The 21,410-nt window shown below is 41.8% G+C and overlaps 2 protein-coding genes across 2 annotated transcripts in view; one reads left to right on the plus strand and one right to left on the minus strand.

Annotated features, from left to right (window-relative positions):
• CALHM5 (calcium homeostasis modulator family member 5) overlaps nt 1-15,688 on the plus strand; it is a 36,328-nt gene extending 20,640 nt beyond the window's left edge. The window contains exon 2 of the mRNA XM_073627123.1: nt 13,881-15,688. Within this exon, the coding sequence (XP_073483224.1) occupies nt 13,881-14,258 (378 nt within the window). The 3' untranslated portion in view covers nt 14,259-15,688. The remainder of the gene's footprint in view (nt 1-13,880) is intronic.
• TRAPPC3L (trafficking protein particle complex subunit 3L) overlaps nt 1-21,410 on the minus strand; it is a 184,995-nt gene that overhangs the window by 23,502 nt on the left and 140,083 nt on the right. The gene's annotated exons all lie outside the window — the stretch shown is intronic.

The following is a 21,410-nucleotide window of genomic DNA, read 5'->3' on the forward strand; positions in this document are numbered from 1 at the left end:
TGTGCTTCAATCATCCTGACACCATAACAACCATGGTGCCGTGATGATTGAAGCGCTAACACCAACCATTTCCCCATTAAATTTACCCCAAAAAAAGTATTTTCTGGCAGTGCCCCTCCCGAGACTAGGCTCTGGATCCGCCCCTGCATGGGGTTCCCCTTAAAATCTATACCAGACCCAGCAAATATTTTTTTTTCCCTTTTATTCAGCTGTCAGCAGAGAAGCCCGTTGACAGCTACATAGTTACATAGTTACATAGTAGGCGAGGTTGAAAAAAGACACAAGTCCATCAAGTCCAACCTATGTGTGTGATTTTATGTCAGTATTACATTGTATATCCCTGTATGTTGTAGTTGTTCAGGTGCTTATCTAATAGTTTTTTTAAATTATCGATGCTCCCCACTGAAACCACTGCCTGTGGAAGAGAATTCCACATCCTAACCGCTCTTATGCCCCGTAGACACGGTCGGATTTTCCGATGGAAAATGTGCGATTGGAGCGTGTTGTCGGAAATTCCGACCGTGTGTGGGCTCCATCTGACATTTTCCATCGGATTTTCCGACACACAAAGTTTGAGAGCAGGCTATAAAATTTTCAAACAACAAAATCCGATCGCGTCAATTCCGACCGTGTGTGGACAATTCCGATGCACAAAGTGCCAGGCATGCTCAGAAGAAATTCCGAGACGGAACAGCTCGGTCTGGTAAAATTAGCGTTCGGAATGGATATAGCACTTTCGTCAGGCTGCAATGTTTAAAATTGTTTAATGCAGCGCACTCTCTTCTTCTTTATAATGTGAGAAGAATGAAGTTGTTTTGCTGCTCATATTCACACAGAGTTCTTACAAACTTCTTTCTTTATTATTTATCATGATTTCATCAATATATTTTGATTTGTCACATCTGTCAAAAAATATATGTTTGTTTTTTTTGGTTTGTATTTTTTTCAAGCCTGATCGTGTTTTATTTTTTTATTTTTATTTTTTTTACTCGAGAATATTTTTGGGTGTGTTTTGTGTGTCAAGTTAGCACAACACGATTATTATCTTGTCTTATTTAATCTCAAGGAGGTTGTTTGGTGTTGGTGTCTCTTGTTAATTTCACATTGTAGTTTTGAAATGTACCTGCCTCCTCACAAATAAACTGTCCTTTTTGAATGAAAACACACATAGGCGAGTATAATTAAAACAAAAATTTCTTTATTAAGGGATCAGAACCAAACAAAGAGGGAGGCAACGCTGGATAAACATCAGAAATTGGCGAAGCCTTTGGCCCCCAAGGCACACATCAATTCTTTTACAGCAAAATTGGTGGCCTGAGGAGTTCATATCTAAGGGAGTGCAGTCTGGTCCAGAAGTCCCAGAGATCATGATAGCAGCAGATGACATGTATGTTCCCAGGCTGTGGTCATACAAAAGCCTGCATCTTTTGTCAGACCAGACTGAACCCAGGCCATCACTCTCTGGTCTTCCTTCCACACTTCCTTCCCGGCTGTGGCTCTGGTGTTGGAGGTGTGGCAGGAGGAGGAGTAGGACCTGGAGGAGGAGGGATAAGGAGGAGGACCATGGGTGAGCTCACAAATGTGGGTTTCACATGTGAGTTGGCCCCTCAACCCCTTATTTAGAGCTTCTAAAATTAAAAACTCACATAAGAGGCGTTGGCCCTCCTCCATCTGCATCATTTTGCATGCAGTTAGCTCTGCAAAATCATCTTCCACACTGTGGGGTGTTCTGAGGGCCTCAGTAGCCTTCCTAAATAGGCCTATTGCAGCCTCCTCCAGGTTACACCTCTTCCTGCCACTTTTTCTTTGAAGGTGGAGGGGAGGGACCTGGGTATCGGGCAGCCTGCTGGGCCCAGTCGCCTCCTGGCTGAGACTTCCCTGTGTATGAAAAAGGGACATCGTTTTAGTTTTTGGTTCATCAATCACAATCATAAATTAGTACTCCAAACTAACATATATTTAACATCATTGATTGGACAACCAGAAATATTTAGAAGAATGCTATACCTGGCTCAAGCTGGGCTCCTCCACATGTTGCTGTCCTGGAAGGCCCAGGTTGGACGTCAGAAGCCTCAGCTGGGGGGAAGGAAGCGTGGAAGGAAGAGTGGAGAGTGCTGGCCTGGGTTCAGTCTGACCTGACAGAAAATGCAGTCTGTCATAGTACCACAGCCTGGGGACATAAATGTCATCTGCAGCTCCTGATCTCTGGGAATCCTGGACCTTCTTGTGCTCCCTTAGATAAGTGCTCCTCATGCCACCAATTAGGATCTTCAAATAGGTAATGTCTGCCGTGGGGATCACCGGCTTCACAAATTGCAGCAATTGATCCAGCGCTGCCTTCCTCTTTGTTTGGTTCTTATAATCAGGGTGGTTCACCTGCCACAGACAAGGCAGCTCCCTGAACATGTCTATGAAGATTGGCATAAAGTCCTGATCATTGACTAGATCCATTTTCACTGCAAGACACAACACAAGACAAACCCTAATGTTAGGCTAAAGTCTCCTAATCTTGTCACAATACAGGCCTCAATCTAGAAGCAGTATAGGCCCAATTTTAAATCTTACCTTCGTTATCACGATCGGCGCCTCCGATACTGCTTCCTCCGCTCACAGATCGTACGTACTACGCACGCATGTTAAGCTTTATATACACTGCGCATACATCAAACTCCGCCCGCCCCTGACGTTCTTTCTAGTCTATTCCCCTCCCCTTCTCATTTGGCGCAGTGGGGAAGAGCACATGGAGGAGACAGAGCAGGTGTCTGATAATTACACCAACGAGGAGGAGGAAAGCCCAGAGCCTGAAACGTCCCGATCCCGGAAGAGACGATTTAAGGCCTCAAATATGTCCTTTGGGGAGATGTTGGAGATGGTCGACATAAAGAAGAGGGCCGACTATGACGGGAAGTATGGACCTTACCCCAACCCCAATGTCAGAAAGGCCAAGATCATGGCGAAAGTAGTCAAAAGTCTGCAGAAGAATTTTGGGGTACGACGATTGAAAGATCAACTGAGGAAGTGGTGGTCTGACCTCAAATTAAGGGAGCACGATCAGTATAGAAGGATCAGGAGAGTGCTGCAAAAAAGTAAGTAGTTGTCCTGCGTTCCTATTCTTTATGTTTATTACGTTCGTGCTGCTCCATGTGCTTTCTTTACTGTTGTACAGTTTAAAATGGCAACTTTCATGTTCATGGGCACATTGTTCGTTCGTATGAAACATTGTTCGTTCAGCATAGAAAACCCCATTGTTTTGGCCATATGCATTTGAATACCTTATTTCTGGCCTAATTCTCTTCAAATAATTTTGTTGTGTAGATGGGTTGTTAACCAGAATGAAATGCAAACTAGATTCTGTGTAAGGAGAGGACACTCAGCAGCTGTTTACACATCTGGACGCTGGATCACTACTGTGGGACACCAGAACACCCTTTTTATTGGGGGGCCCCACACAGGTGCTCCAGTGTATACTATAGGGGTGTCTCCATCTTTGAAGCTTGTACAAAACAGGTAAGTATTCAAGCTTGACAAAGGAAAAACATATTTCTTCATCTTGGAACTCTGCCAAAATAGACAATTGTACCCCACTTCCAAGCAATGTTTCATATTCCTATTTCTGCCATCAAATATCTGTGTGCTAAGTATACCTATTTTTTTTACATAGGGGAGAAAAGACTTAGAGGACACCCCTCATCCGAGGAGACCACATACCCCCCACCTCTGGAAGAAGGGGAAATCCACCAAAGCCAAGCAGAGCAGGAGGAGGAGGAGGAAGGAGACCTGGTGGAAATAGTCATCACAAAAGGTGAGTGTCTGCGACCACAGGCTCAGGTAAGAGATGGATGCCAGCATACATGTTTTTTTTTTTTTTTTGTTTTTTTTTGTAGGTGATCGTGATGTTGTGGATCCAGGTCATTTCACCAGTGAGAGTGCACAGATCCTGATCGGGGAGATCATGGGGTGTAATAGGGACTTGGAAAACATCCAGAAAAACATCAATGAGGTTAAAAACAAAATGAAGAACATCATTGATGTTTTTGGGAGAGTTTAAAAGACCTCCAAATCCATTCCTTTTTTGTGGTATTTGTAATTGAACAATTTGTAACATTTTTTGACATTTTATAGAAAAGCCAAATTTTGAAGATGCACACAGTGTGTCAACATGTGCTCTCTGCCATCACGGGAGATCAATGTAGGCGTTTTGGGGGTGCAACCCTTTCCTCAATAATAAAGTAGCTGTGAGGAAGGGGTTGCACCCCCAAAACACGTCCCTTGATCCCCCGTGATGGCAGCTAGCACATGTTGACATTCGGCAATTTGTGTGCATCTTCAAAATTTGGCTTTTCCAGGGTTGACTTCATCCCATCTGAACGCAATATCAAACACAGTTTATAAATACTCATGTCTGATATTGCCTTCAATTCCTACAAAAGTTGAACTTTGTAAGTTCCATATTTGTGTATTTCTTGTTTGTTTGAAACGTGCCTGTTTTACCTTAAATGGACATTTCTACTTTTATTAATGTGACCCAAAAAATTGTTATACAACAAACATGTTGGTTTGTTTTAAAAACCTTTTATAAATGCACATGTGATTGTGCTGGTATTAAAAAGATTGATACTCAAGAATGTGTGGATTATTGTTTCAATGCTCCTTACATTTTGTGGTGGTAAAATTGTGGTTTTCAGTGACAATGGTGGATATTTCCTAAGAGGAAATCCAATTTGCACTACAAGTGCAGTCTCAAGTGCACTTGTAGTGCAAAGTGGATTTTACTTTAGTAAATAAAACCCAACAGTGCTTTTTTATGTTACACAATCACGCCATTTTTAGGACTCCCCACATTTCTGTCAGGGTCAGCTAAAAGAAACACAAGCAGTAAATGTCACCAAAGATTTTAGTAGTTAAAATGCTTTTTTAATTTGAAAAATGTATCATACATTGTCTGGCATATTGATGGCCCCCCTACCCGCAAAGTATTCAAGGTATCTTAGACGGACCTTGTGGGCACTCGGGGGGGCAAGCCAGGACGGCCAGCCTCAAGCGCCGTCAGGGTTTCTTTCAGTTCCAGGAATTCCGGCCTCAGGCCCAATTGAGGCAGCATAGTTATCAGAATTTTGCCTTAAAAAGCACAAACTCTACGAGGAGTATGTATACGCAACATGACTAGAAAAACAGTCGGTTGCTCAGAACGAAGTAATAGAACGCACTGAAGAACAGCAAGGCCTGTGAAGAGCGACCTGAAAAACAGTAACGAACAAACAAGAACACAATGACAGAGTCACGCGTAACTCACTGCACACACTGAAGACCAGATACAAACCCACAAGCACAAACTGAACTACAGAAAACGATCTGAAAACCACGAGTCTGAAAAAGCGCAAATTGTCTTTCACCAAACTTTTACTAACACAAGATTAGCAAAAGGAGCCCAAAGGGTGCCGTTCTGAACTGCCCTTTTATAGTCTCGTCGTACGTGGTGTACGTGACCGCGTTCTTGGCGATCGGAAATTCCGACAACTTTGTGCGACCGTTTGTATGCAAAACAAGTTTGAGCCAACATCCGTCTGAAAAAATCCATGGATTTTGTTGTCGGAATGTCCGATCAATGTCCGGCCGTGTGTACGGGGCATTACAGTAAAAAACCCTCTATACAGTTTAAGGTTAAACCTCTTTTCTCCAAATTTTAGTGAATGGCCGCGTGTCTTATTAAATTCCCTTTCGTGGAAAAACTTTATCCCTATTGTGGGGTCACCAGTACTGTATTTGTTCCTTGAAATCATATCCCCTCTCAAGCGTCTCTTCTCCAGAGAGAACAAGTTCAGTGCTCGTAACCTTTCCTCATAACTAAAGGTCCTCCAGTCCCTTTATTAGTTTTGTTGCCCTTGTCTGGACTCTCTCCAGTTCCAGCACATCCTTCCTGAGGACTGGTGCCCAAAACTGGACTGCATACTCCAGGTGCGGCTGGACCAGAGTCTTGTAGAGCGGGATAATTATTGTTTTATCTCTGGAGTTAATCCCCTTTTTTAAGCATGCCAGTATTCTGTTTGCTTTGCTAGCAGCAGCTTGGCATTGCATGCCATCATCTACTAGGACCCCCAGGTCCTTTTCCATTCTAGATTCCCCCAGAGGATCTCCCCCTAGTGAGTAGATTGCATTCATATTTTTGCCACCCAAATGTATTATTTTACATTTTTCTACATTAAACCTCATTTGCCATGTAGTTGCCCATCCCATTAATTTGTTAAGATCTTCTTGCAAAGTTTCCACATCCTGAGGAGAAGTTATTGTCCTGCTTAGCTTAGTATCATCCACAAATACAGAGATTGAACTGTTTACCCCATCCTCAAGGTCGTTTATGAATAAATTAAGCTGATGACTCATCGGTTGTTAAGGATGCTGTGGCTGGCTTCCTGGCCCCACTCCTTAACAGCCAGCTTTTACTGCGCCCTGATTGGACAAAGCTTTACCCAAACAGGGCGCAGAGTGCACTGTGCAGCGCGCAGTGCATTGCAGGGCGTTCGGCAAGGCCAACACCGCCCAAACACCCTGCAAATTCGGGTATTCCCCGAACAGGGCGAACAGCCAATGTTTGGCCCAAACTCATGCTTGGGCTGAACCGTTCACCCAACACTATTAGTGATTAACCAGTACAGAATGACTGTTAACAATGCAGTCTCCTGTCACCTACCCCTCAGTGACCTGACTGAAATGCATGTGATCTGCTTTAAGAGCATGTGCACCAACTCCTCAGTGGCAAATTTTTGGTGTATGGGCATTAACCCTTCAGCATTCTGTACCTGGCATATACGTTTTAACCCCTTAACAACTTGTCACCAGCCTAGGTGCCCCAACCCATTGCATTTAAAAAAGGGCAGAGATATATACCTGAAAACTATAGGCCAGTCAGTCTAACATCAATAGTATGTAAACTATTGGAGGGGATAATAAGGGACTATATCCAAGATTTTGCTGATGAATACAATATCATTAGTTGTACAGTAATCAGCATGGCTCTACAAAAGGTTGTTTTTGCCAAACCAACCTGTTAACATTCTATGAGGAAGTGAGCTGCCATTTAGATAAGGGAAGGCCTGTGGATGTGGTGTACCTGGATTTTACAAAACCATTCTATACAGTCATACGCAAACGCTTAATTTACAAACTGAAGTCTGTAGGCATAGACCATAGGGTTTGTACATGAATGGTTACAGGAGTGCGTCCAAAGGGTGGTGATAAATACTGGTCTAGAGTGGTAGTGGGGTTCCCTGGGCCAATTGTTTAAGTTATTCTTAAATGACATAGAGGATGGGATAAATAGCTCAGTGTTTGCTGATGATACAAAGCTAAGCAGGGCAATAATGTCCCAGCAGGATATAGAAACTTTACAAGAAGACCTAAATAAAATAAAGGGGTGGCAACTACATGGCAAATGAGAATTAACCACTTTGCCAACCATGCTATAGCTAAATGATGGCTACAGAGCTCCAGTTCTGGGAGGCCGTCATATGACGTCCCCCTGTGATCGCACCCGCTGCAGCACGTGGGCGGCACGCTCTGTGATCGACGTGTCTGGAGGACAGGGCTGATCACAGATTGAGATAAAGAGCCAATCAGCAGCTCTTTATCAGGTGATCAGCTGTGTCCAATCACAGCTGATCATGATGTAAACAGAAGCCGGTTATGGCATTCCTTTCCTCACACTGACAGCGTGAGGTGAGGAGAGCCGATAACCGGCTTGTGTAAAAGGGACATATACACTGATAATCAGGGCACTAATTATCAGTGTACTGATTATCAGTGCAGTTCCAACAGTGCCCACTAGTGCTGCCAATCAGTGCCCACCGGTGCTGTCAATCAGCCCCCATCAGTGCTGCCCATCAGTACTGCAAATCAGTGCCCATCAGTGTCATCTATCAATGCCCATCAGTGCCAAATATCAGCGCCCATTAATGCCGCCTATCAGTGCAGCCTCATCAGTGCCTCCTCATCAGTGCTCACCAGAGAAAAAATACCTGTTTGCAAAATTGTATAACAAACTATGAAAAAGTTTTGTGTTTTTTTCCAATTTTTTGGTCTTTTTTCATTTATTTAGCAAAAAATAAAAAACCCAGTGGTGAATAAATACCCCCAAAATAAAGCTCTATTTGTGTAAAAAAAAAATGGTGTTGCATGACCGCGCAATTGTCATTCAAAGTGTGATAGCGCTGAAAGCTGAAAATTGGCCTGGGCAGGAAGGGGGTAAAAGTGCCCACTAGGCACTGAAAAAGGTAAACTAATGCACTTTGGGGCTAAAAATATAAATGCAAGTTATTCGCTAGGGGGGAACCTCTGGGGGAATCCAGGATGTAAAAGGATCTGGGGGTTCTAGTAGATGACAGACAAGCTAGCAGAATATTAGCATGCATAACAAAGATTATTTACTCAGTAAATAAAACTATAATCCTGCCACTTTATAAAACTCCAGTTCGGTCACATCTGGGGTATTCCGTCCAGTTGTAGTCACCAGTCCTCAGAAAGGAGTGAGAGAGTCCAGAGAGGGGCAACAAAGTAATAAGGAGAAGAGACGCTTGAGATGATATATGATAGCAATATACATATACTTCAATGGTGATTCTAGCATAGGGAATAAACGATTCAGTCTCAGGGAGTATAAGAAGACACGTGGTCACTCAATTAAAGTGGATGTAAACCCCATTCATGAAATTTGAGCTGAGCACATATATCTGTAGTGTTTTCCTATCTCTTTTCAAAGCACTATGTCCTGTGGCTTTTTCCTGCTCAGTTTTTCTGTTATCAGCATGATAACTTCTAATAAGTTCTCAGAGACGGGAGCCTGAAGTTTGTGTCAGGGAGGTTGCTATAAATAGATTAGCACAAAGCTGAACTATTCACAGGCAAGCTCGGCATGTGTGCCTTTCCTCCAATCAGCTGTCTCACAGTCTCTCATGGTGTATAGTAAGTATCCATACCCACAGGTGAATGAGAAAGAGAAATTTCTAATGTGAATATTCTAAACAGTATATAAAGGTGAAGACAGCAGATATACATGTAAAACTTATGTAGGGAGATTTGTTTCATATCTGTGTATTATCTGAGGCTGTTCACTTCACTGGGTATATGTGAGGGTTTACATCCACTTTAATTTGGAGGAGAAGGGGTTTAAACTTAAACTGCGTAGGGGTTTTTTTACTGTAAGGCGGTAAGGCTGTGGAACTCACTTCCACAATCGGTAGTGTCAGCGGGAAGTATAGATAGTTTCAAAAAACTCTTAAGCCTCGTACACACTATCAGATTTTCCATAGACAAAACCTCAGACTTTTGTCCGAAGGCGTGTGTCTGGATTTTGTCTTGCATACAAACAGCAAGGAATTGTCGGCCAACAAACATGAACGTAGTGACGTACTATGTGGTTTTTCAGCTCTTTAGCGCCACCCTTTGGGCTCCTTCTGCTAATTTCATGTTTGCAGAAGTTTGGTGAGTGTTGATTTGCACTTTTCATTTTGCGCTTTTCATTTTGCGTTTTCATTTCGCACTTTTCAGTTTGTTTTTCAACGGCCGTTCGTCAACCAGCCATGTTGCAGAATCAGAGGAGATAAAGTGTTATTTATTATTGGCCTTGGAGTTATTGCTTTGACCCAAGTCCAGTCCAGGAACAGGAGGATTTCTTGGACCAAAAATTAGTTGCTTTATTAATCATGACCAATTATGTAATATGTGTTTGCTGCGGGAGCTCCAGGAGAATAATCCAGATGTTTTTCGGAATTATCTCCGGATGATGGACCCCTGCTTTCACCAACTCTTGGCATTGGTGACCCCCTGTATTAAGAAGCAGGACACATGCATGAGGCTTTTATTTTATATTTTGGTTGAATAATAATGATTTGATTCGGTATATTTTCTATATTTTTGGATGCATAGAAAGCACTTTTTGGTTAAGTTCTATTGACAGATAGAATGTCTAATTTTATTTGTTTTCTTTTTTTAATGCACAATAAAAAAAATGTGGAGAATAATACTTGGCTATGTGTTTTACTTCAAATGACAGTTTGGGAGTAGGCAATTACATTTAAAAAAAATACATGGAAAATTAACAAGTGACACCAACATAGTTGTATCTTTGTATCTTAAAAACTACGGGATAATGGTGTTGTGGTAACTTGCCCAAATAAAAAAAAAGCATAATAATATTATTCTTGATATCACTAGAAAAAAGAGCCTTTGAAAATTTGTTTGCAATAACTCCATCAGTATCACCAGCAAAGCAGCTTCATTATTGTCCCATTAAAGAAGAAGAGAATGTGCGCTGCATTTCAAGATTTCATAATTCGTCACATCACGAATGTTAATTCTCCATTATGAATGATAGTTTACAAAACCGACTGCTTCTGGCTCATCCTTGCTTCCGAGCATGCGTGTTTGTACTTTGGACTTTTGTCTCACGAACCTGTGTACACACACTCGGAAAATCCGACAACAGATGTTGTCCGCGGAAAATTTTAAAACCTGCTATCCAATATTTGTCCGTGGAGAATCCAACAACAATTGTCCGATGGAGCGTACAAACGGTCGGATTTTCCGCCAACAGCCTGTCATCACACATTTCCCGTCGGAAAATCTGATCGTGTGTACGAGGCTTTGGATAGGCATCTTAGAGAGCACAATATACAGGGATATGGGATATAATTTTTAACATGAACACACACACCCACACATGTTAACCCCTCAGCACCCAGTACCCAGCTCATGTAGGTTAACCACTCACAGTACCCAATATATGGGCTTTAACCTCTCACCGCAAATTCTTCCGCTTATGTGCATTAATCCCTCAGCTGCCAGGACCCAGCACATATGTAGTTACCCTTACATGCCACTTCCATGAGCATTCCCCTCAGCACCCATTCTCCAGTGCAGTTGGTATAATCCCACACTTTTATTTGGTGTACTATGCCAAATATAAGTCTCCTCTACTGACTTTGGTTCAGTGGAAATACCACCTTCACAGTCTGCAAACCACCTCTATGGAGGTTGCAGGGAATATATGAACAGTTTTGTTGACCACAGTACTACTGACACACTCCCAACCAACTCCAATGTCCTAGAATGACTTACTTCAAAAAGCTTACTTAGAACAAATTTCTTTTTACATTTTCTACATTTAGCCCTGTTTTACATGGGCTTCAGCTTGTATAAGAGCAGTGTGAACAGCAAGCTTTTATAAAGCATTTGGAGAGCTTTCAACAACCTTTTTTGAAGCTTTTAAAGTGCCATTCAACTCCAGTTTGTAAATATTGAACATAGAACTTAATGGGAGTGTTGATTGTCACTTTAAACAAGCTTCAGCAGGCTTTCAACAAGCTTCAAGAAGTACTAAAGTCTGCTAGCAGCTTGTTTAACCACTTGCCGACCAGCCACCATCATTATACTGCAGCAGGTCGGTACGATCCCACAAACCGTCGTGGCATAGTAGACGCGCGCACATGACCACTGTGCAGCGGGGGTGCCGATGCTCATGACCGGTGGTTGCAATGACCGCCGATCACGAGTGGTCGCGAGCACCAGAGGCAGAACAGGTACGTGTGTAACACACACATCCCAGTTCTGTGAGGAGAGGAGAGGAGAGGCAGTTTGTGAGTTCCTACGAGCTAGGAACCACGATCTGTCATCTCCTATAGTCAGTCCCATCCCCCACAGTAAGAACACACACATAGTTAACACAGTTAACCCCTTGATCGCCCACTAGTGTTGACCCCTTCCCTGCCAGTGACATTTATACAGTAATTACTGCATTTTTATAGCACTGATCGCTGTATAATTATCAATCAACCCAAAAATGTGTCAAAAGTGTCCGGCGTGTCCGCCACAATGTCGCAGTCTCGATAAAAATTGCAGATCGCCGCCATTACTAGTAAAAAAAAAATAATAATAAAAATACCATAAATCTATCCCCTATTTTGTAGACGCTATAACTTTTGCTCAAACCAATCAATATACGCTTTTTGCAATTTTTATTGCCAAAAATATGTAGAAGAATACATATCGGCCTAAACTGAGGAAAAAATTTGCTTTTTAAAAAAAAAAATTGGGGCTATTTATTATAGCAAAAAGTACAAAATATTGTGTCTTTTTCAAAATTGTCGCTATTTTTTTGTTTATAGCGCAAAAAATAAAAACCACAGAGATGATCAAATACCACCAAAAGAAAGCTCTATTTGTGGGGAAAAAAAGGACGTCAATTTTGTTTGGGTACAGTGTCGCACAACCGCGCAATTGTCAGTTAAAATGATGCAGCGCCGTATCGCAAAAAATGGACTGGTCATTAAGCAGTAAATTCTTCCGGGGCTGAAGTGGTTAAAGTGACAATTAACACTCCCATTAGGTTCTGTGTTCAACATTTACAAAACTGGAGCTGAATTGTACTTCAAAAGTGTCAACAAAGCTTGCTGAAAGCTTTGCAAATGCTTTGTCAAAGTTCCTGTTCACACTATTCTACAAACGGAAACCAGCGTGAAACAGGCCTAATTACACATGCTACAGTGAAAGACTGTTTTTTCTTTCTATTTTAGCCTGGAGATCAGTAACATTAGTATACTACAAATTACATTATAGGCTATACTAATGAATTGTATAATCCACATTAATGTTATGGCTGTAATAGGACAGTGCTGTTTATGATAGTTCCAAGCTAATTGTTTATAATTATCAAAGTTATAAACTGTATGTGTATTAAACCAAGTTTATTTCTCAACTCTTCCTATTGTTTAATGCCTCCAGGCCATTCATTTGAGCAAAGTTTCAAAAAGATTTTATATTCATATAATGTATTTTAATTATGTTATTTTTCTTCTAAAATCCTCTCTTGTGTGGACATCCAAAAGCTCTGAAGCTGTGCCACCATTTTGGATGTGATGTCAGCAGCCCCAGCAGACTCAGAGGTGTCACTCAAGTGACACCCCTATAGCATTCCACTTTGTTCTTCCTAGAGTGAGCTGATCAAGCACAGAAAGTAATTAAACACTCTGAGAAGAGAAGAATGCTATAACATTCAGAGGGAGGAGGCTGTGCTGGGGAACTGACTTTTGCTGAAGTAAACACATTTTTTAGCAAATAAAAAGACAAAGAGCAAATGAATAAAAAGAATTTAAAAATCATTTATGGAAAAGAAAAACACTGCAAGTAAGCATTTTCAGCACGGATTTTTCTGTGACTTTACCTACAATTATTTAAAGGAGAAGCAAGACCAAAGCTCTACTTCTCCTGTGGGTCACAGGAGTGCACTTAGTTCTGCACTCCTGTGACATGTATTCAGCCTGTAAATATTGAACATAGATCCTAATGGGTGTGTTGATTGTCATTTTAAACAAGCTGCTAGCCGGCTTCAGCGGGCTTTCAACAAGCTGTCAGCTGATATCACTTAACTTGTCCAGACTCTGGAGGGATCCTAACTTTAATGTCGGAACGGCATGTGGCTCAGCCCCTCAACTCGCTGCTGAGAGCCTGAGCCAGGTGCTCCCGATCCCTCCACAGCCTGGTTCTCCAGTGAGCGCCGCAGGGGCAGAGCAAAGAGTAGCGATTGACAGTCACCAGCTCTCTGCTCACTGAAGACCTCTACTTCTGAACTGAGATCTGAATGATCAAAGACTGCTAAATACTCAGTTTCTCGGTCTTAGAGGTGGCGGGGGAAAGAAATGCTGAATTCATCTAAGTGAGTATGAATGTTTGTTTAATTTTTAAATCCTGCACTTCTCTTTATAGGTAGTGACAGGGTCTCTTTAAATATGCTATATAACATTTTTTAAGTGCCAGTGAAGAGACAGAAGACTATAGCTATAAATGTTTATCTTTGGACCTATGACTATGTTTTATATCCTTTGTATTTGCAGGTTATTGGATGGTGCCTTATAGCTATACTTGCTTCACTAGCACTTCTATGTGCTTGTTGGTCTAGGTGTCGATCAAATGTAAGTTCTGTTCAGACAGTTTTCTGGAAAATGTATGTTAACAAGGAAAAAGAGAAATTTGATGAACTGGCTCAGGAATATGCCACCAAACTTGCTGAAAGGAATCTGAGAAGTTTCTTCGAAAACAAAGATCCAGGTGACTTCAAACTGCCAAATAACAAAGCTTGGGAGAAGATTTCAGCATTGTATACATTCAATCCAGATTACCAGTACTATAGCACTCTTCATAGATTTGTTGAGCATGGAGACAATGACAAAGTAAAAGAAGTCATAATGGATTTTGCAGATGAACAAACATAGTTAAGCTATTTTTTATTTGATTTTGTTTTATATGAAGAGTAAAAGATGGATAAATAGCTATTTAATCTCTACAAATTGAGCTAGCAGCATTATATACAGCTTCATTGTGCTCTACATGAGCTTATGTACTATATCAGCCTTTCTCAACTTTTTCAACACAGGGGAACCCTTGAAATAACTTTTTGGCTTCAGGGAACCCCTGCTAAAAATTACTATATATATACACACACAACTCATGATACATTAGTGTGATGGTCGGTGGAAAAATTATCCTTACACTTGTGGTCATTGAGAAGAATTACCCCCTTACAGATAGCCAAAAGGATCAATGGTGTCAGTGGGGGACTTGCTTAAAGAATCCCTAGCAACCTCTGGAGAAACCCTTGGGTTCCATGAAGCCCTGGTTGAGAAACCCTGTACTACATTTTTAAGCAACTGACCCAGCTTGAATATGATTGACCCCATCTAAAACAAATGTGGCCATGCATGGGTATAGTGTAAAATATAGGGCCAAACTTTAATAATGCACAGAGGACAAATGACTACATATATAAACACATACATCATCCAGCTACATCCACTGTTCTGCCTATTCAGTATTCTGAATAGATATTGATCAGCTGCTGAATTCAGATGCATTCTATACTCAGCCTGAAAAATAGGAAATGATACCTAAATCTGCATAATCTGCATAATAATTGTGCAATGTGCTGTATATATGTAATATATATTCCACTTTTAATTAATTTGATTTTGTACATTAATTATGAATTAGGAAATCCAAAACATGTATAAATAATGCCAGCTGATGTTTATAAAGCATCTGTATTGTGCTTTGCCAAATGTTGTGTGGTCTATGAATCTGACCTTCAAGGTTGTCTCAAAATCTATTCGGTAAGTAATCTTCACAATGACTGCTTTGTAAGACAAGGAACATAAATATTTTATATTGTCCTGATCTGCAAAATGAAAAAAAATGATGCATGATGAATTTTCAAAGTAAAATTATGCATTTTGCTTTAAAACACCGCTAAAAGATATCACCTACTGAGATTATATCTACCTGTTACCCAATAATGATGTGAGGTAGAATTGTATAACTTGTGAGATGGAACACTTCATGGTCAATTTTTGAAATGTACTGATTATAATACAGTGTATAATACATGTAGGATCCTGGAGCAAGAATTAAGATTACTGCATGTCACATTGATTTTTTGGGCTATCACAGACAAGGTTTAGCAAGTAACTATAGAGTACATCTGCTGCTATATGATGATGATGATTATTATTATTATTCTTTATATAGCGGTTTCCTCCAACACTTCAAAGACATGCTGGTAGGTTAATTGGCTCCTGTCTAAATTAGCCCTAGTATGCATATGTATTAATGTGAGTTAGGGACCTTAGAATGTAAGCTCCTTGGGGGCAGGGACTGATGTGAAGCTACAATATTTATGTAAATCGCTGTATAAATTAACGGTGCTTTATAAGTACCAATAATAAATAAATAAATTAGACCTTATGTACATGCCAATTTAACCTAGTCCAGAATGTAAATAAGTACAATTTAATCCAGCAAAGGAGCCCTCATTTGTGAATGAAAAAGTCAAGTTTAAATAACAGAAAAGAACGTTTCAGTTAGTAGTTATTAGTATGACAGCAGTGCTAGAGGAGGTGTTAAGTAAAGTTACAAATGTGTATGAGGTTGCATGTTAAAATGAGTTAAGTCACGTATGCACAGTATGTAGAGGTCACAAGATGCCTACTAATATGCAATCATATGCCAGTCCAACTATACTGTAATGAGTGGAACTAGGCAAAAATCATCATATGACTAAGTGTATTTAGTTCTGTCTATTCATGAACAATGTAAGAGTACCCTAAACCCAACCACAGTTATGCCCTGTACACACAATAGGATTTTCCGATGGAAAATGTGTGATAGGACCTTGTTGTCGGAAATTCCGACCGTGTGTAGGCTCCATCACACATTTTCCATCGGAATTTCCGACACACAAAGTTTGAGAGCTTGCTATAAAATTTTCCGACAACAAAATCCGTTGTCGGAAATTCCGATCATGTGTACACAAATCCGATGCACAAAGTGCCACGCATGCTCAGAATAAATTAAGAGACTAAAGCTATTGGCTACTGCCCGTTTATAGTCCCGACGTACGTGTTTTACGTCACCGCGTTCAGAACGATCGGATTTACCAATAACTTTGTGTGACCGTGTTTATGCAAGACAAGTTTGAGCCAACATCCGTCGAAAAAAATCCATGGATTTTGTTGTCGGAATGTCCACTCAATGTCCGACCGTGTGTACAAGGCATTAGAGTTAATTCATTATTATAGCATACCCTTGTTTATATAAATATTTTTGTTCGTGCATGTCATTTTAACTTTGTTCAGTCTATATTCATTTTGGCATCAAACAGAAAGGTGTTCAGTTATCATACAAAATCATACTAATTACGCTAAATATGAGTGAGCAGCTTATAAGATGTTTTATTATGAAAGTAAGAGTATTTAGCTGAAAACTACATTGTACTATATCAAAGGGGAATATCCCACTTTACTATTAAGATGAAAGAAACGTATAGACAGGTCAGCTGCAAACTGGCGGAGTGCAGTTTATGGGTTAGGTGTAACAGGAATGAATAACAAAATGAAAACAATAATTACAGTGAGTAGAAACATTGAAGCTCATTATGGATTAAATTTTGAATTACAGTAACATTCACATTTACTAGGCGAGATCAGATGTACAGGCGTGTGAATTCTTGAAACCAAATTTCTTTTTTAGCGTCTTTTTTATTGGTTGCATTATCATTTTGCATCAATACTGTATTTCCTGCTTTATTCTTCCCAACTAACACAAATGCTGAAGCAGTGAAGTATTTATATTTTCTGAAATGTTTTCAAACACCACAGACTCAATTTATAAAGCTAAATCACTGGGACAATGATCCTTATTCTCCAAAAAAGTGACAGATATTTTTAACTGACAATTTGAAAAGTACAGTCACATGACTGAAAGAGATCTTTATTCCTGTGTAAAGTTATGTATATTTAGTCTACCATCTTGGTAAATGCTCCCTTGTAAAATAGTGCAGGCTTTATTAATCCTTTGCTGCCATGTGCAACAGATAATTGGAGACAGGGCCGGGACAAGGCAGGGTGTGAGAGACAATGCTGATGCTGCAGCATTTTTCCCTACGACACTGATGCAGTGGCATTTTTTCCTTTCGATGACACCACTGATGCAGGGGCATTTTTTCCTTCCAGGACACTACCAACGCAGGAACACTGTTTCCTTCCAGTGATACAAACAATGCAAGGACATTTTTCCTTCCAATGACACTACTGAAGCAGGACAGTTTGTGCACCACTATTAAACTCTTCAGTTTGCTGTGATGTGCCACAAACATTGGCACTGTTTTAGCAAATGCCACAACTATTACATATGTTTCAGATCAGAGCTGTGAGCACCACTATTAGCCCTGTACCCTACACCACCTGGGTGGGGTGGCCAAGCTTGACATCTTTGCCCTGAGAACTGGATAATCGTGTCCCAGAACTGACTGTAGTCCTTCCTTATATTAACCATAATATCACTGTACTTTGTATTGATGTAAAATAATATATTAACTTGTAGCTTCAAACTGTCTGCACTGTGGGTTAACCTATTCCCTTTTATTGGAGGCTCTCTTCCATAAGCTTCCCATTCCATTGGATTCTGGGAAAGGTGGTGGTGCCTCAGTCCTCACTTGCTGGACATTATTCAACTGGGACTACCAGGAACATACTGTGAGTGCAGGTAATACCTATGGCTCCTAGCACTCACAGTGCAATAGCACAGACAGGAGCAGTTACATCATCATGTTAGTGCCACTTTAAGCATCTTTGAGGGCCAGCTGTGAGCTATAAAGGAAAAGCTATGAGGCAGAAGAGGACCCTGGGTGTCACTTGACTGGCCTGATGACATCTGAAAAAGGGGACTATAAATAAAAGGCAAAAATTACAGTGGTAGGTATGACAATTTAACTCTCAGATCCCTCAACTAGAGACCAGAATGCCAGGGCTGCTGCATACCGACCTAGATCACCATTGCTGGAGTCCTGGAGTATTTTATTATGCTCGTCAGACACAGCCTTAATTTCAACTTTTTTAAATGCACCTATATTTCCATCTGACAAGGTATTACAGTCCAGCAACCAACATATTACTGTGCATAATGAAATTACAATTTATTAGTGACCAAACATGACCTTATGTATGTCTCTAGTTTAATGTGTTTTATTAGACTGCATGACCTTGTAGAATAGGCATGTGTGGTGTCTCAGTGATTGGTGTTTTCTTACACATTCATATCATGTCATTGCTATGAAGGTAAATCCATAACAACAGGAATTATGAAGTATTGACAGAGTTTCCTTCCCTGACTGATGCACCTGGCTTAGGACTGCAAAGGCATCAGATTGCACCAGGTGGCTAAAATATGGAGCTTGTAGCCTCCTCCTTCAAGGTCTAGAAGGTCTTCTTACACGCTGGTATCCAAGACACCACCTTTAGGCAGTTTCTTCTTGGTTAGATCAGTCAGGGTTTAACCAGGTTACTGTAGGTGCACACAAATTTCATAAAGTAGCTAGATATGCCTAAGAATAACCTAACATGCCTCTTTGTTTAAAGGGTAAACAGGCCATAAATGCCTAGACCTTCCCTGTTTTTGGGTACCTCCTCCTACCTGGATTCCAAGGTACTGGATTTGTTCCATGCCTATTTGACAATTGACAGTTTGTCTGGGAGATGTGACATGTGTTCAAAGAGTTCTTCTTTCCAGGTAGTGCTGTACATTGACATGTCATCCAGGTAGGCAATTGCAAATGCATCATGTCATTCATGACCCTCTAAAAGGCTGGAACTTTGTTTATCACAGATGGCATTAGAGTAAACTGGAATAATACAAATTGGGTGATGAAGGCTGACAGGTGCTAAGGGAATTTGCCAGTACCATCTGTTCAAGTCTATGATTGTTAATAGCAGGCAGACAGCAGGTTAACTAACAACTCATTGATACTGGACATGCGGTAAGCATCAGCAGTAGTGATAGCATTCAGATTTCTGTAGTTCACAGAGAACCTGGCCATCTGATTATTTCTGGTGAACCAGGACTACCGGTGACACCCGGGCATTGTGGAACTTTTGAATGAACCGTATCTGCAGCATCTCCTCATTCTCCTCCTGTCTGCCTGCATTTCAGGTAAGAAGTGGTAAGCAGGCAGTTTGGTGAGAAGTAACTCACCAAAGAGGTGTGAGTCAATCTTGAAGTCTGCTCTCAATTCCCAAGTGTCAGTTAACAATTCTAATAATGGGCCTATCTTATCCTCTTCAGGCCAGCTGTAAATTGGCATTACATAAGCTGTTTTTCATGGTGTGTTTTGAACATGGTTACATGGAAAGCTCTTTCTTCTATCTCCTTCTACTAAATTTACTGCATAACTGAAATAATTCAGGTGCTTTGTGATGGGATATGGCCCCTCCCATGCTGTTTGCAGTCTGTTCTGCTCCATAAGGAGTAGAACTTACACCTTATGACCTGTATTCCATGTCCACTGCTTGTTTTGATGTCCTGGACCATCCGACCAGTGTCTCCATTTTGTCCAAAAATGTTAGTACATAATTGGCCACAGAAACTTCTGGCCCAGCCATCTTGCCCTCCCAAGTCTCCTTGATTAGGTCTGAGTCCACTCACTTGCCCTCCATATAGGATGCCAAATCATGAAAAGCATGTGGACTCCTGGGTTACCTATTAGTAGGCAAACAGCAGGTGAGGCAAATATCATTCCTAAACTTTTCCCTGAAACTCCCTGCATCCTCAGAATTCGTTTCAAAGTCCCATTTAATTGGTCGCACACAGGGCTGGACTGGGACAAAAATTTGGCCCTGGACTTCCTCATGACTGGCCCACTTTATTTTGAGTGTCCCCAACAGCACCCCCCTTACATCAGAGTGTCCCCAACAGCGCCCCCCTTACATCAGAATGTCCCCAACAGCGCCCCCCTTACATCAGAGTGTCCCCAAAAGCACCCCCTTACATCAGAGTGTCCCCAACAGCGTCCCCCTTACATCAGAGTGTCCCCAACAGCGTCCCCCTTACATCAGAGTGTCCCCAACAGCGCCCCCCCTTACATCAGAGTGTCCCCAACAGCGCCCTCCTTACATCAGAGTGTCTCCAACAGCGTCCCCCTTACATCAGAGTGTCCCCAACAGCGTCCCCCTTACATCAGAGTGTCCCCAACAGCGTCCCCCTTACATCAGAGTGTCCCCAACAGCGTCCCCCTTACATCAGAGTGTCCCCAACAGCATCCCCCTTACATCAAAGTGTCCTCAACAGCGTCCCCCTTACATCAGAGTGTCCCCAACAGCGTCCCCCTTACATCAGAGTGTCCCCAACAGCATCCCCCTTACATCATAGTGTCCCCAACAGCGCCCCCCTTACATCAGAGTGTCCCCAACAGTGCCCCCTTACATCAGAGTGTCCCCAACAGCACCCCCCTTACATCAGAGTGTCCCCAACAGCGCTCCCCTTACATCAGAGTGTCCCCAACAGCGCCCCCCTTACATCAAAGTGTCCCGAACAGCGCCCCCCTTACATCAGAGTGTCCCCAACAGCGCCCCTCTTACATCAGAGTGTCCCCAACAGTGTCCCCCCTTACATCAGAGTGTCCCCAACAGCGCCCCCCTTACATCAGAGTGTCCCCAACAGCGCCCCCCTTACATCAGAGTGTCCCCAACAGCACCCCCCTCACATCAGAGTGTCCCCAACAGCACCCTCCTTACATCAGAGTGTCCCCAACAGCACCCTCCTTACATCAGAGTGTCCCCAACAGCACCCCCTTACATCAGAGTGTCCCAAACAGTGCCCCCCTTACATCAGAGTGTCCCAGTCAGCAGCTCCCTTCACATCAGAGTCCCCACCAGCAGCTCCCTTCACATCAGAGTCCCCACCAGCAGCCCACTTCACATAGCAGTCCCAACCAGCAGCTCCCTTCACATCAGAGTCCCCACCAGCAGCTCCCTACACATCAGAGTCCCCACCAGCAGCCCACTTCACATAGCAGTCCCCACCAGCAGCTCACTTCACAT

The sequence above is a fragment of the Aquarana catesbeiana genome, linkage group LG04, assembly GCF_042186555.1.
Source record: "Aquarana catesbeiana isolate 2022-GZ linkage group LG04, ASM4218655v1, whole genome shotgun sequence".
NCBI lineage: Eukaryota > Metazoa > Chordata > Amphibia > Anura > Ranidae > Aquarana > Aquarana catesbeiana.